The sequence below is a fragment of the Phoxinus phoxinus genome (assembly GCF_949152265.1).
Source record: "Phoxinus phoxinus genome assembly, chromosome: 4".
Taxonomy (NCBI): domain Eukaryota; kingdom Metazoa; phylum Chordata; class Actinopteri; order Cypriniformes; family Leuciscidae; genus Phoxinus; species Phoxinus phoxinus.
In genome coordinates this window covers 23,114,311-23,129,283 of record NC_136879.1, presented here as the reverse complement: position 1 = coordinate 23,129,283, position 14,973 = coordinate 23,114,311, and the positions used below count along the sequence as shown (strand labels likewise).

General features: G+C 41.4%; 1 protein-coding gene across 1 annotated transcript in view; it reads right to left on the bottom strand.

The window, feature by feature from the left end:
* Positions 1–5,162: 5,162 nt before the first annotated feature.
* frem2b (FRAS1 related extracellular matrix 2b) overlaps positions 5,163–14,973 on the bottom strand; it is a 72,705-nt gene continuing 62,894 nt past the window's right edge. The window contains exons 16-24 of the mRNA XM_079611218.1: positions 14,010–14,341; positions 11,924–12,116; positions 11,452–11,556; positions 10,833–10,960; positions 9,752–9,886; positions 8,732–8,858; positions 8,424–8,611; positions 7,243–7,389; positions 5,163–7,163 (exon numbers count right to left, since the gene is read on the bottom strand). Coding sequence (XP_079467344.1) covers positions 6,672–7,163; positions 7,243–7,389; positions 8,424–8,611; positions 8,732–8,858; positions 9,752–9,886; positions 10,833–10,960; positions 11,452–11,556; positions 11,924–12,116; positions 14,010–14,341 — 1,847 coding nt within the window. The 3' untranslated portion in view covers positions 5,163–6,671. The remainder of the gene's footprint in view (positions 7,164–7,242; positions 7,390–8,423; positions 8,612–8,731; positions 8,859–9,751; positions 9,887–10,832; positions 10,961–11,451; positions 11,557–11,923; positions 12,117–14,009; positions 14,342–14,973) is intronic.

Here is a 14,973-nt window from a genome sequence, read left to right as displayed (position 1 = left end):
GGTATGCCTGCCCCTCGAAAGCTAACCGCAAGAACGGTCTGTGTCGAGGAAGAAGTCAAGTCAAGTCACCTTTATTTATATAGCGCTTTTTACAATACAGATTGTATCAAAGCAGCTTCACAGTGATAACATGAAAATAATACAAAAAACAATTTCATCATCGTCCACCTTTAAGGCAGATCTATAATATTGTTGAATATTAAATGTCCCCAACTAAGCAAGAAGGCAAGGCAACAGCGGCAAGGAACCAAAACAGAATGGAGAAAAAAAACTTGGCAGAACCCAGGCTTAGTCGGGGGCCAGTTCTCCTCTGGCCAATGAGTGAACAGTGTATGATTATGATTCAGGAGCATTACAGGACAGAAGTTCAGAATGAATCAGAGTATTAGTCCAGTTCCGGTTGGTTGAAGTCGGAGTGGAGAGGAGGAGAGACTGGTTGACACTTCAGGTCAGCGGCGTCGTCATGTCCTGGCGCTGGTCCTTCATCAGATCTGGATACGGCCTGGTTCCAGTTGACAGCGGTAAAACTCGGGATAGACAGAGAGACTATAGCGTAGACTAGTGATGCGCGGATCGTCTCATAACCCGCGGTCCCCGCGGGTTACCCGCGGGTCGGGTTGGGGCGGGTAAAGAAATTGTCACTTTATTTGCGGGGCGGGTTGGGGCGGGTCATTAAAAACAAAATAAAAAATTGTCAGCCTATATTAAATATTTTGGAACATCTATTTTTATATTCTATTAGGTTATTTGATAAGGTTACAATATGAAGATCGCAGCAATGTATATTGCGTGATGTGCCCACGCGTCACGTAACGACACAAAAGTGGCGCGCCAAACAGCTCCCACCGCCAGCTACAAAAAAAGGAGAAATAAAAGTGGAGATGGAAGACGAGGTGAGGGAGAAATTGAGGTCTGGAATTTATATCACTAAAAGAAAAGAAGGTCAGGCTGCTAAATCGAATGTTTGGGACCGGTTCTCAGAAGTAGTTGCAGCAGGAGACAACAGCAGTATCGGCTACGTGAAGTGCAACTCGTGTGACAAAATATACAAACACGAGAGCCACAAAACGGGCACTTCCAGCCTGTCAAGACATGTTTGTGGGGGGTCTAAGAAAAAGGACGACAGTGGCACGTCTCAAAATATTACCGCTTTCCTCAAAAGTAAAGTAGTACCAGCACATGTCAAGTCCGAGGTCACAGACGCTTGTGTTGAATTGTGCTGTCGAGATCTGCGGCCCTTCGACATGGTATCTGGAGATGGATTTCATACAGTTGCCCAGTGTCTAATTAACATTGGTTCACGTTACGGACGTGTGGATGCCAGCAGTGTACTCCCTCACAGGCAAACTGTTTGCGACAGAGCCAAAGCGACCGCGCAAGAAAAAAAAGAAATCCTCTCAAAGAAGATAAATAAAGCTCTGGATTGTGGCATATCCATTACGACTGACATGTGGACTGATGAGTTCAACAAACGATCATACACGGCGTTTACTGGTCACTTCATTAATGACGACTGGAAATTGGAGAGCCGTGTCATAAGCACAGCTGAATTTGACTCTACTCTCAAAAAGACAGCGCACAACATCCACGAGCAAATTATTAAGGAGCTGCATGACTTTGGTATTGAACCTGCCAGCATATCAAAAGTAATGTTTGTAAGTGACCAGGGCGCAAACATAAAAGCTGCCCTTCGCAGCTACAAGTGGGTGCCGTGCACAGCCCATGTCATTAACATCGTTCTCAAACACACATTTGATGTAAAAGAGAACACGCCAACATATATGCGCGACGTGAATGATGTCATTGCAAAGTGCAAAAGCCTTGTGACCTACCTGAAAAAATCCGGGACTGTAGTACAACTCCCACACACCGTGACACAGGAATGCGAAACCCGTTGGAACAGTAAAGTTGCGATGATGCAGTCAGTCAGTAAACAGTATCGTGAAATCCAACAGGCCTTGCAGGAGAAAGATCAGCTCCACAGAATGGATGGCATTCAGCTGGATGTGTTAAACACAGTTACTGATTTTTTGCTGCCTTTTAGATCTGCGAGTGAAGAGTTGGAGGGTGATACGTATCCAACTATTCAGCTGGTCGTGCTTTGGTTTTTTAAACTGAAGAAACACTGCGAGCCCAAATACGGTGATCCAGAGTACATGGTTTATATTCGGGCACAGGCAACGCAGCTGCTAAACGAGAAAATGTCCATCAGCGTCACCCACAAGCTTGGAACGTTTCTTTGTCCCCGTTTTAAGTCCCTGAAGATGTTTCAAGCAGAGGAGAGAAACGCTGTGTACGACCAGGCCAGAAGACTTGTCAGGGAATTTGACAGTGCGCCGCTTACACCTCCAGCAAGTCTGAGGGAGCCAGAGCCGATGCCTCGAGGTGAGTATTGTAACACCAGAAAATAGATAGGCGTTTTAGCTATAGTGGTCTAATGTATGTTTTAAAGGTTAAATATTGTTATATTTTATTTTTAGATGAAGAAGCTGAGCGAGTCAAAAGAAAAAGAGATGAGTTTAGTGAGTGGGAGGATGAGAGTGAAGTTGCCGCCGAGAAAGACGAGGTTCAGCGCTACATTGAGGGACAGTTCTTCTGGGACGGAGAGGACATTCTTAGCTTCTGGCAGTCTCAGTCAATCGCCTTTCCTGCGCTTTCCAAGCTGTCAAAAATGATACTCTGTATCCCGGCCACAAGCGCATCAAGCGAGCGCACATTCAGCTCTGCTGGCCGGGTGCTGGAGTCTAGGAGAAATAGATTAAACCCCGGTACAGTGGATGCCATTCTTTTTTTGCACAGCGAAGGCAAAAAAGCCAAATGAACATTTCCGCGTGTTAAATAAAAAAAAAGTTAATTGATTATATGAAGCGTACTAGGTTGTTAACTGTTGGCCAATACAAATCGGAAAAAAAAATGTTTAGCCTATGATTACAAACGCTGCTTTGTAAATGTTTATCATATGACCTGATTTATGTTAAATTTCATTCATATATAATCGTCTGTTGTTGTCTGTTAACATGGCGATGTTGCTGTAATAAAGGCTGTTTTCATTTCCATTACAATGCATGTCTATTTAATGTTCGCGGGTGCGGGGCGGGGCGGGTTGTAAAAATAGATACGCTGGTGCGGGGCGGACTGGGGCGGGCCAAATAATTTCATAAATGCGGACCCGCGGGTTGGAAAAAAAGCCGACCCGCGCATCACTAGCGTAGACGCCATCCTTCTTATGATGTACCAAGTACATCAGGATTTATGGGAAGTGTTCCCGGTCCCGGCTGTTCTAAACTATGCAGCCTAACATTGAATTATAGAAGTCTATAATGTGTTATGTGAATGCTAGGCCGAAGAGATGTGTTTTTAGTCTAGATTTGAACTGACAGAGTGTGTCTGCTTCCCGGACAATGTTAGGAAGACTGTTCCAAAGTTTTGGTGCTAAATAGGAAAAGGATCTACCGCCAGCAGTCGATTTTGATATTCTAGGTAAGAATGGAGACATGAAAGTAGGCGTCCTTCAGGTCGATCGCTGCAAACCAATCCTGTGGCTGCACACATTCGAAAATGCGCTTCGCTGTGAGCATCTTGAACGGAAGCCTGTGAAGGGAACGGTTCAAGACGCGCAGATCCAGGATTGGCCGTAACCCACCGGTCTTCTTGGGGACAATAAAGTAGGGGCTGTAGAAGCCGGACCTCATTGCGGCTGGAGGGACAGTCTCGATCGCACCCTTCGCCAGCAGGGTGGCGACCTCCGCTCTCATGACAGGGGCATTGCCACCGACCATAGTGAAGCGGACTCCCCTAAAGCGGGGAGGAGACCACGCGAACTGAATGGCATAGCCGAGCCTGATGGTTCGCGCGAGCCAGCGGAACAGGTTGGGAAGCTCTAACCAGGCTCCCAAGGACTGTGCCAGCGGGGTCATGCGAACGACAGACGTCCCCCCGGGGGTGCAGCGAAGCGGAATGACCGGCCCGGACGTGGGTGGCATAGCGGCCCGGTGTGGGGGCACGGTCATTAGCCGCGTCCTGCCAGAGTGGGCCAGGGAAGGACCAGCGTTCCACGGGGGCGTGCTCTGGCAACAGAAGGGGATGAGAGTGGCGAGGCCTGTGGGCGGCGCGCACTGTCATCCCCTTCTGGGGGCTCAGAGATGGGGATATCAGTTCTTTCTTTAACCACATTAGGGTGCTGCCCACCCGTGGGTGAGCAGCGGGGAGTGGAGAACAAAAGATTCTCCCCCGGCCCTCCACCGGGGGAAGGAGTGGTCCTACTACCATCTCCTGCAAAGAACTGGTCGCCATCTCTGAGCAGTCCATCTCAGGAGCGCTGCTTGGCCTGGCGTTTAGCGGGGCGCGGGGCTGGAGAGGGCTGTGGCGCCTTCCTGCAACTTCCTCCACGACGCGGCCCGGGTGAAGGCTGCTGCTGGGGCCGTGCGGGAGGGGCGGGAGCCGCGGGAGGGCCCCCTCGGCGGCGAGCAGGCTGAGATTTTGCTCGGAGCCGACGGCTGGGTGGAGGCAGCAGCGGGCCGTCGGGGCAGAATATGTTTTATAGCCTCAGTCTGCTTCTGGACAGTTGAAAACTGTTGGGCAAAATCTTCAACCGCTCCACCGAAGAGGCCAGCCTGGGATATGGGGGCGTCGAGCAAACACTAGTGGACATCACCTGGCACAGGGAGCGTGCGGTCACTTTCGTCGCCCGGAGAGCAAGGTCAGTGGCGGCACGCAGCTCATTGAAGAGCCCTGGTCAGTCCTCCCCTCGTGCATGTCCCTGAGCATCAGGGCCTGCTAGACCTGCAGAGTGGCCATGGCATGCAAAGAGGCGGCTGCCTGCCCCGCACCTCTATAGGTCTTCGCCACCAGAGTAGACGAAAACCTACAGGCTTTGGAGGGGTGCTTAGGATCGCCACGGGAAGAAGCACTCTGAGGACACAGTTGCATCGCAACAGAGCGTTCAAATATAGGCACCCCAGTGTACCCGTAAACAGCCGCCTGATCAAGGGGAGGAAAGGCGGAGGAGGTCGCCGAGCGATCACGGGAAGACAAGGGTGTCTTCCAGGACCTCGAGACCTCCTCATGCACATCCGGGAAGAAAGGCATTGGGGTCGGACGCCGACGTGAATATACATTGTTGTTAAAAATGAAAGTAAAGAAGTGATCAACGTTTTAGCAGTGAAATGAGTTCCTTTTTTTTATTCAAATCAACAAATACAAGTTCAAGATGCACTGAATCCAGTAAAATGCATTTAATGATTGCATATTATAATAAAGGAAAATAAACTTGCCACTACTTAAGGGAATTTATTTTAGAATAAAAAGCTATTTTTACCTACTAGCCTTTTATTCAGTTCATTATATTTAGAACTAGTATAGACTGAATAGGTCCCATAGTCTAAATTACATCGTATCACTCGAACCTGGGCAAATTGTGTGCCAGTCAAGTATATTTGGCTATTTAAAACGTTATGAGTCAAAGTGATAGCAAATAGGCTTTCCAACTAATGTAAAAAATATCAGTATATTTATATGGTAAAATAGCAGTGAACTTTTCTCTCACACGTGTCCCGCATTCACTCAAAATCACTACTGTCCTGCAACAGAGCAATAACCAGGTGGTCACCAGAGTAACGGCTGATAGACCCTATTCAGAGCAGCTCCATGACAGGTATGAAAGCGAGGCTGCAAAGTTTACCATGTTTTCAATGGTATCCACTGTAAAAAAAAAAAAAAAAAAAAACAGATCTCTCTGTTTAGAGAAAAATCCAAAAACATTAAATAACAGTACAACCAACTGAAGAGATGAATGTATGCATGTCTATCCCTCACAGCCTCGCTTTCATTACCGTTAAAAATCAAAGATGGCGCTGCCGTGAAAAGGTCTATTATGTAACGTCAAAGAAGCGCAACAAGGCAAAATCATTTGCTCATTTCCCCCAACATTTTATCTGACTTATAATACACTATAATACATTTTTACACAGTAAGTGTAGATAAAAAATTAAAATAAAATCATGCAAACTTATTGACCATAAATACGTAAAATACAGAAAAGGAATAGACTACTAATGTTCTGTTGTTTTGCCAAAAAATAAAACAATCTCATTCTTGATAATAGCAAAAGTTAGTTTGAAAGCTAGTTTGATTTTACTGAAGTTATTGTACTACAGTATATTTATTTTGCAAAGTAGAAATAATAGCAGTGGGAAAACAACACACATAAACGTAAGAACAAAATTATGTTATGGATGGATCACCCATCCAGTATATAGTACAATTCATTCATCCATAATAATAATAAGTCAATAAAAATGATCAGTGACTTAAAACAACCTGTATTTATACAATATTATCCTTTTCCATAATACCGTTCTTTCATCTAGCACCTTTGGATATAAAAGTAAAACTTTCATTTGGATGAATATCGATGCCATCAAGCAGTAGTAACAGTAGCAGTAGTACACAAGACTCTCTCGGCAAAAGATTCAGACTTCAAACTATTATTAAAGCAGTCACAACAGAAGTGCTTCTGAAATTCAAGTACACTTTCGGACTGTCAAAATCCCGAGGAGAGGTAGAGAGCAACCACTCCGAGTCACTATGTGTCTTTGCGTGCCCAAGCAAATAATCAAGAGGCACTTGCAAACAAAAAGTGATTTGAATAGGGGGGGTCCACTGTTGGGAAATCAAACCTCTGAACTGTTGTTGCTATCGAGGACTTGCGTCATCATGGGCTCTGTGCTGTTGGAGCTTTTGGGGGACTCCGTGACGTTCTTCTCCCGCCTAGATCGCACCACCAGAACGACTAGAACGACAAGGACGATGGTGAAGAGAAGACCTACCAAGATTCCTATGATCAAGACAAGCCGGTCATCACTAGAGTCCCTGTGATTCAGTTCTCTGGGAACAACACCCTCCGCTTGGGATTCCTTGTGAAGGTTGGGTTGTTTTTGAGTGCTGCGGTCCAGCGCTATATGCAAGATGTTTGTGCCACGACTATTTTCTGCACCAATATCCTGAGCCAAATCTGGAACGCTGCTGGCTGACCTTTTGGAAATTGAATGGCTGTGTGTCACAGAATGATAGTCAAGGCTCCTTTTCCCAATGCCCCGGTTTGCGTTGTCTCTGGACCGGACGGTGTAGATGGTGTGAATGTACCACTCCCTGCCTGCCGACACCTGGGAGGAGTGTTACAGTGTTAGCATCAGAACATGATCGCAACGTTTCTTAATGTACCTGCTGTTGTGTGCATCTCACCTGAAACAAAGCTGTGGAATCCATTCTAAAGCCATCAGAGCCTGGCTGCCTTACCAGCACCAGAGCTTGAGGATCGTCTACAGCGAGGAAAGCATTGAAACTAATGCTACCAAATGTTCTCGCCTGAGTCTCTGGCTGAGCTTTGTCCTGTAAAGCAGAATAAGTTCAAACTTGTGTTATACATATGTTATACTGTCAAATGATCCTGAAATCAACACAAAACCAAGGTTGTTCTCCATGCTCTCAATAACAATTATCAATCCTGAGCGGTATAGTTAATTAAAACTATTATAGTTAATTAAAACTATTAACTCTTTCCCCACCATTGGCAATTTTCTGGCAATCCATGTTTTCAGTGTTATATGGTAGGGGGCGCAATTACGCATCTCCTATAAGAGTACAGAAGCTCCAGATCCCAAAACAAGTGAAGAAGCATTGCGCACAAATGTAATCTAACGCTATCATCAAACGTTAAACAGCATACAAATCAAATCCGCCTAATATTAAATTAAATGTCGACCCAGTAAAAGGTATAGGACTTGAAGGTATAGGTGTTGATGCACTCAATCTATGTTTTGATCATCGTTCTTAAGACGATCTGGATGTAGTCTTTGACAAAAACGTGATTTTCTCAGCTTTTTGTTCAGAATGTTCAAGTGTTGATAAAAAATTATAATGCACGATTCTGGGGGCCATGAAAGTTTTGAGAAAATGATAAAAAAAATGCCGGTGCTGGATGGCAATGTTTTTTAAAGCTGGCAAAGAAAGAGTTAAACAACATTTATGTTAATTGTAATATAATAACTGAAATATATATTTTTTATTTCAGTTCCTTGCCAAGGCAACATTTAGCTAATCAAAACAACAAAATGACCACAACTTAAACCTGAAAATATAATGGAATTAAAATATAAACTACCGGTAATTCATGATGTCACTATGTTTAATTGTTTTCTAAATATGATTAATTGTAATTACAATTAGCTGTTTGTATGTATTTCTTTAATGCAACTGCGTGTTTTTTAGTTTTAGTTTTTTGTTTTTCTCAAAAACCTACTAAAAAGTAAATATTAATTTATATTATTATTATTATTATTACAATTGATTTAGACTTTAAAAGTAAATATTCAACAACAACAAAAAAATCCAACTGTTTGTGCAAAGTTTGTGTCTATACTTACAATGATCTTGAATCGGTACAAAAGAGATGGTGAATCAGCTAAGCAGCCGTACTCAAAGTTGTCAGGGTTGTACTTCGGGATGTATCCATCCGCCCCTGTGCAAAGGAACACCTTCTCGATGTTACAGATGAACGAGTCCCCAAGATTCTGAACAGGATCTACCATTACACGGCCATAGATGACATCTCCTAGAGAAATACAACAGTCCTGAATTAGTGAGAGGTGTCATACTTCAGTTCTCATAAACTTTACTTTGGACAAAGGATCAAATCACATGTATGAACAAAATGTTGTTTTTAGCATTTTACCCTCTGAGAAAGCAGTATCACTCTCCTGACCAAAGCCCATGGAGCCGTCTGACAACCAGAGAGTCCTCTTTGAAAGTAGGAGCATCTGTGTGTTAAGACTGAACTCTGCTGGCACTGGATCACTCACCTAAAGGGAATAACATGCACTTTATTTTTCACTAAACTTCATATTACACAAAATTATAGTATTATTATATTATTTGAATTTTACTAGATTTTGAAATAGAGTTTGATGTACTATGAAAAATTACTGTAAATACTAAGTCCAAAAAGACAATTTATTGCACATAAATTGCAAATATGCAAATTTTAATTTGATTGTGAGGGTAAAATTTGGTTTGGGCGGGTGGACAAAATTTGAGCAGAGTCAACAGAGTGTTGGTGTTGACGTCGCCAACGAGCAAACAATTTTAGCCAATCAGCGATCAGCAGGCAAACATGATCATTCATGAGTAACAGGTTTTTAGCGCGGTACTTGTAGCTGGATATTCAAGTGATCGCTATGCCAAAAGTGGCATACATATATAGTAAGTTGTATCTACAGTAAAGAGTGGGAAAGTAACCCAACTCTCAAAATGGGGATTATACCTGTGGTGGGAGACGACTCAAAGGCTCTTCATAAATATAACTAACTGTGAGAGCACAGTTGAATGACTTAATTGAAATCGATTATAGGACAACTCCTGTTCATCGTCATGTGCACACTGGCCTGACCAGGACATCTGCAATTTTAAAACAGTCGAGACTGCACTCTACTCATCCCCGGCAGCCGCCAAAAAAAGGTTTGAATCAACAATTAATCAGTTTTGAATGTGCTTAGTTCTGCTTTTCAGAATTGATTGTTTTTTAAACCTGTCAGACTGTAATGTAGGCTTTGCAAAGATGTACAGTATGTATGATGTGGTCCCTGCAAGCTTTAAGTGCCATAGACACACACACACACACACAGGAAAACTCTGAGCTCGGCTATACAGCCACTGACGTGAACCCTTTGATGAGTGCTTGTGATTCAGTACTGACCTGTTGGAAGCGTATGTCCAGATCAAAGGTAATTGGCTCTCTGGGATGGCACACAGGACGGAAGCTATACTCGACATTGGGAGGAGCCGTGCAGGGAACCAGTTTCACTGTGTAAGTTCCTGAGTAATCCCTCACCTGGAGGAAAGTATTTCACACTTATCAGGAAAGACAGTAATGACCCAACAATGACAAATACAACCATGAACATTATGGGCCCTATCATACACTTTGCACAATGCAGCGCCATGCGCGACGCAAGTGTTTTGTGCTAGTTTCAGCCCGACGCAATTATCATTTTCACGTCCTGTGCCACGTTGTTTAAATAGCAAATGCATTTGCGCTCATCTGTGCGCCCATTGGCGTGCTGGTATAAAAACAAGTTGTGTGCAGGCGCATTGATGGTATATTGTTATTTTGAGGAAACTGAAATAGACTGCGCCATTGACCAACTGAAACCAGTCAATGGCACAAAACATTTTTGTGTTATTTAAAGAGCGCGTTAGTAATGTGCGCCTATAGGCGGGTTCACAACACACGTAAACTCTGCTTATTAAACACACAGGGATGCGCAGCAGCAAACAAACATGCCAAATATTAAAAATAAAAGGATTAAAATGTAAAAGATGATTGTTGTGTACATAAAGATATGGTGAAATCCGGCATGTCCCGTAGAAGGTCTACTCGCGCGCATGAACCAAGCAGATCTGTTTGCGCTCTGGAGACGCGCTCTGTCTTTCCACTATCAAAATCCGTCATGCAAATAGCGAATCCGCCATGGCGCGAGCGCAACTGTCATTTAAAGGGAATGGGAGATGAGACTGATTGGTTTATTGCACGTAAAGCCAAAAACACACCCATTACTCAATAAGAGAATAGAGAAAACCCTTTTAGACCATGCGCCTGGTGCGCTGACCATTTTCCCCGAGGTTAAACTACAAAGTGGATTCAGACACGTCCTAAGTGCACTTGCGATATGAGCTTTAGCCTAGACCATGAGCTTAGAACGTTAGAATAAGGGACCATAGTATAAAGAGCAGATTTAGCTTTGAATGCTTAAAAATCAGACACCCTGAAGACTTACAGAAAAATCAGAGATAAAGGTCCATTGCTGCATTGGCTGGTTGTATGTTGGCTCACTTCTCACCAAGCTAAGGTTAAAGGTCAGCCCGGGGTGGTCCGCACACATGACCATGGAAGTCATAAGGGAGGCTGTGTTAACAGAAATGTTATTATTCTGATTGAACACAAGTAAGATCACATGACACTGCCTCATCGTTACAAGTTGCAATGAATTGACCCATTATATTAACACATTTCACAAGAAAGGTCTCTTAATTCACCCCCAAATCAAAACTGTTTCATATATTAATTTCTAATAATTAGAAAATACTCAAACATTACATTTGGCATCAACCGTTATTTACAAAGATACTTAAAAATTATTTTAATTGAATTACAGTTATTAGAATAGAGTTGTAACAAGAGCTGGTTCCATTTTCTATATTCAATATATAATTTCTTGTGACTTATGACTATAGGATTTATCTTCACAGTTGCATCCAGTTGAATAATTGCTTTCATGAAGCTGTGAGCCAAAAAATTATAATAAAAAAGCAAATGAAAAACAATTATTAGAACCAGATGAAATCATTTACGTGTACCTTTTGTATATTTAATATGCTTAAGATGTTATAACACACCTGAATGTGCAGTAACAAAGAGTCCCCGAAAACGTGCTTCTGTACGGAAGTTGACAACCAAGCGACCTTGTTCGTTTATCCGCATGCTTGTAGGATAGAGGGCCCCTAAAAAATAATTTCACATAATGAAAAAATCCATATAAACTACTGTTCAAAAGTTTTGGATCAGTACGATTTTTTTCAAGTGACAATAACGACTTGTACATTGTTACAAATAAATTCTATTTCAAATAGAATGCTGGAATCCTGACACAAAATGTATCACAGTATCACAACAACAACAAAAAACATTAACAACACAAACGTTTTCAACATAAATAAATGTTTCTTGAGCATCAAACCAGCATAGAATGATTTCTGAAGGATCACGTGACACTGAAGACTGGAGTAATGATGCTGACAATTCAGCTTTGCTTCACAGGAATAAATTACATTTTAAAATATATTCAAATAGAAAATTGTGCTGTCTTGCCTTGTAATTCAGCCTCTGGTGGACTACCAATGCCATCTCTCCACAAGATGGCAGTATCATAAACAAAAGTGAGACGCAGCTCCGACTGCAGGTCAAAGTGCTGCCAACCACCAGCGCCAACGGGTGAATGGAACACGTATGACACGTGCAGGGGCACACGCAGGGTCACATAAGACTGCACCAGGTTCAGCACCTACACAGGACAGAAAGGTCAATACTACAGTAACTACCCAGATAACAGTTTTTGGAACCTACCTGGGAATCTAGCCAGAATTAACATACAAACGTTCTCTGTTAATTAGTCAGGAACGCTTTCTTTTCGTAAACAGAATGTTCCCTTTAGGTTTGGAGAAGGTTTACATTTGGTTCATTAATGATTATAAAAATCACTTTCAGTTAAAGATCCATAAAGGTTCTCTTTAGCTTGTCAGCAAAAAAATCTGCCTGCAACATTATGGGAAGATTTGTTGTCCAAATTTTTTTTTATAACGTCCTGCAATGTTCTGGGAAGGTCAAATTATGGTTATAAAAATAAAACCTACAGTAAAAATAACTGCAAGAGAGTTATGTATAGGTTCTGCACAGGTTGTCACACAAACCTCCCTGAAACTTTCTTTCAAAAAATAACCTATTTTTTAGTCCCGAAAAACAAAACAAAAACATGACATTATAAGTTAATTCTGTGTTTGCTGGATAGACAGTCTCAAATCATTTAGCACATGAGATTCTAACCACCTCATGATTATTACATATAGGCTACTTTGGTTGCCAAATAAAAGAGGCAAAAAGCATTTGGAATGACTGTATATACATATTTGCCACCAGCAGATGGTGCTGTTGCTCTGGCTTTACGTTAACTCTGCAAGCCTCATCAGTTTACCCCATTTACTAGTTTACCCTGAAAAGAAATGATCAATTAATTGAAAAAAAACCCTCTTAAAATTACATTAACAGTCAGAATCACACATTTCTAATAGAAAAATGTATCCTAAAAGATTTGCAGTACTTTAGTTTGAAGCACTTCAGCATAGTCCACTAACTGCGAACTCTTTAAGAAAGTGTTTTGGATAACTTCACAGATCGACTTCACTGAACTTGAATGTGGCCTGTACACCCGTCCATCCCTGTTTAACGACACTAGTCCACTTTAATTAACTGCAGAGTAAACCAACATGTGTCCATGGTGAAGATGAACGACTGGCTCAAACAGGCATGTAAACAGTTGTCTTCCAAGCTTGTTTTAAGGACTACCCTTTCCAAGCTGTTAAAAAGGAAGAACAGAAAAAAAAGAGAAGATTTTTTTATGATCTAAAGGTCAGTTTTGACTCATTGTTGGCAAAAGACAAATAGTGGGCTGCTTAAACTTGAGGTGCATAAAGCAAATGCCTTTGCCAATAAGCTAAAACGGATAGCCACAGCATAACGGTTTGATGTGATCTCAGCACTGTGAAATAAGTTTAATATGTTTGGCATAGACTGGAAATCCATACATCAAGAGCAGGAGTCTAAAACTTGAAACAAATGTTAAATGCATTCCTGAATTGACACTGAAACAAAACAAAACAGAGATAGAGACATGTTAGCCGCTTTTAAGGGCACAAAATACATTCTTACACTACCGTTCAAAGGATGTCTCTTTTTCTAATCAAAGGCTGCAGTTATTGGATAAAACTTACAGTAAAAACAGTAATATTGTACATTTTCAGCATCATTACTTCAGTCTTCAATGTCATATCACATGATCCTTCAGAAATCATTCTAATATGCTGATTTGCTGCTCAAGAAACATTTCTTACTGTTATCAATTTAAAAAAAAAAAAAACAGTTGTGCAGCTTAATATTTTTGTGAAAACCATGATATTTTTTTCAGAACACTTTGATAAATGGAAAGTTTAAAAGAAGAGCATTTATTTATAGAAATCGTTATGTCTTTACTGTCAATTTGATACATTAAATGCATCCTTGCTAAATAAAATAATTTCTTAGAAAAAAAACACTTTTGAACGGTAGTGTATTTGACTTTTTATTTGCCTGATGCTAAAGGCATGATGAAATGTAATTAAATAGTTGTATTCTCTTTCCTCACCTGTCCATCGGTCCCGATGTTCCCTCCACAATCGTTGAGCAGTTCAGACATGTCATAGTAGCTGACAAACTCCCACAAGCATGCCTCCAGATGCAGGTTTCGGTAGAATCGTAGGGTATTTTGTCCCCTGAGGGTCGTGCTATACTGGTAGGGCGCAGTCCCGCCAATGGCATCTGGATTGCGGGTGGCGTCGGAGATGAAACCGTAGCGTGTCCGCACCTCTGAGAAGTCCAGCAGGTTTGAGCAGCGATGGTTTCCAACACGCGTGCCGTCTGGACTCAGGGTCAGTTCAAAGTTGGAGAGCGGCCGAGTGGAGACTACAGGTAACATACCTAACAAGGGAATGAGGCAGATGATGTAATATAGATGTATCTGTTGTTATTGTTAACTAAAATATTAAAAATATTTTTTTGTCATTGGAATAAAGCATGCATGCATAAATACATAACTGTAAGTTGAAGTACTAAAATAACTAAAACTGAAACAAAAATCATTTTAAGCTAAATAGAAATATAAAAAACTCAAAAACTAATCAAAATGACAAAACAACATAAAAAGTTTTAAAACCTAAACTAAAATTACAATGAAAATGGAAAATCTAAAAATAAAAAATAATTCACAATATGAATCATAACTATAAAAGTACTTAATACTAAAATAACACTGATCTGATCTGACAGAAATTTATCAAACTCTTTTAAACAGCATTATATATTTATATATTCATTCTTTTATATATATATATTCATTCTTTTATATATATATTAGTTGTGAGACTACACAGAGTATTTGTGCTTTTCGAAAATGTCACACCACAAGTGTGCAAAAAAAGATGTGAAGAAAATTGATAAAATATGAAAATTAACATACGTTTTAAAGAAAAGTCATTGTGATTTATCATATGATTCCCTATAAGCTGGACAGTCTGATAAGCAAAATCTGCTTCCACTACGGTAGGTGTACT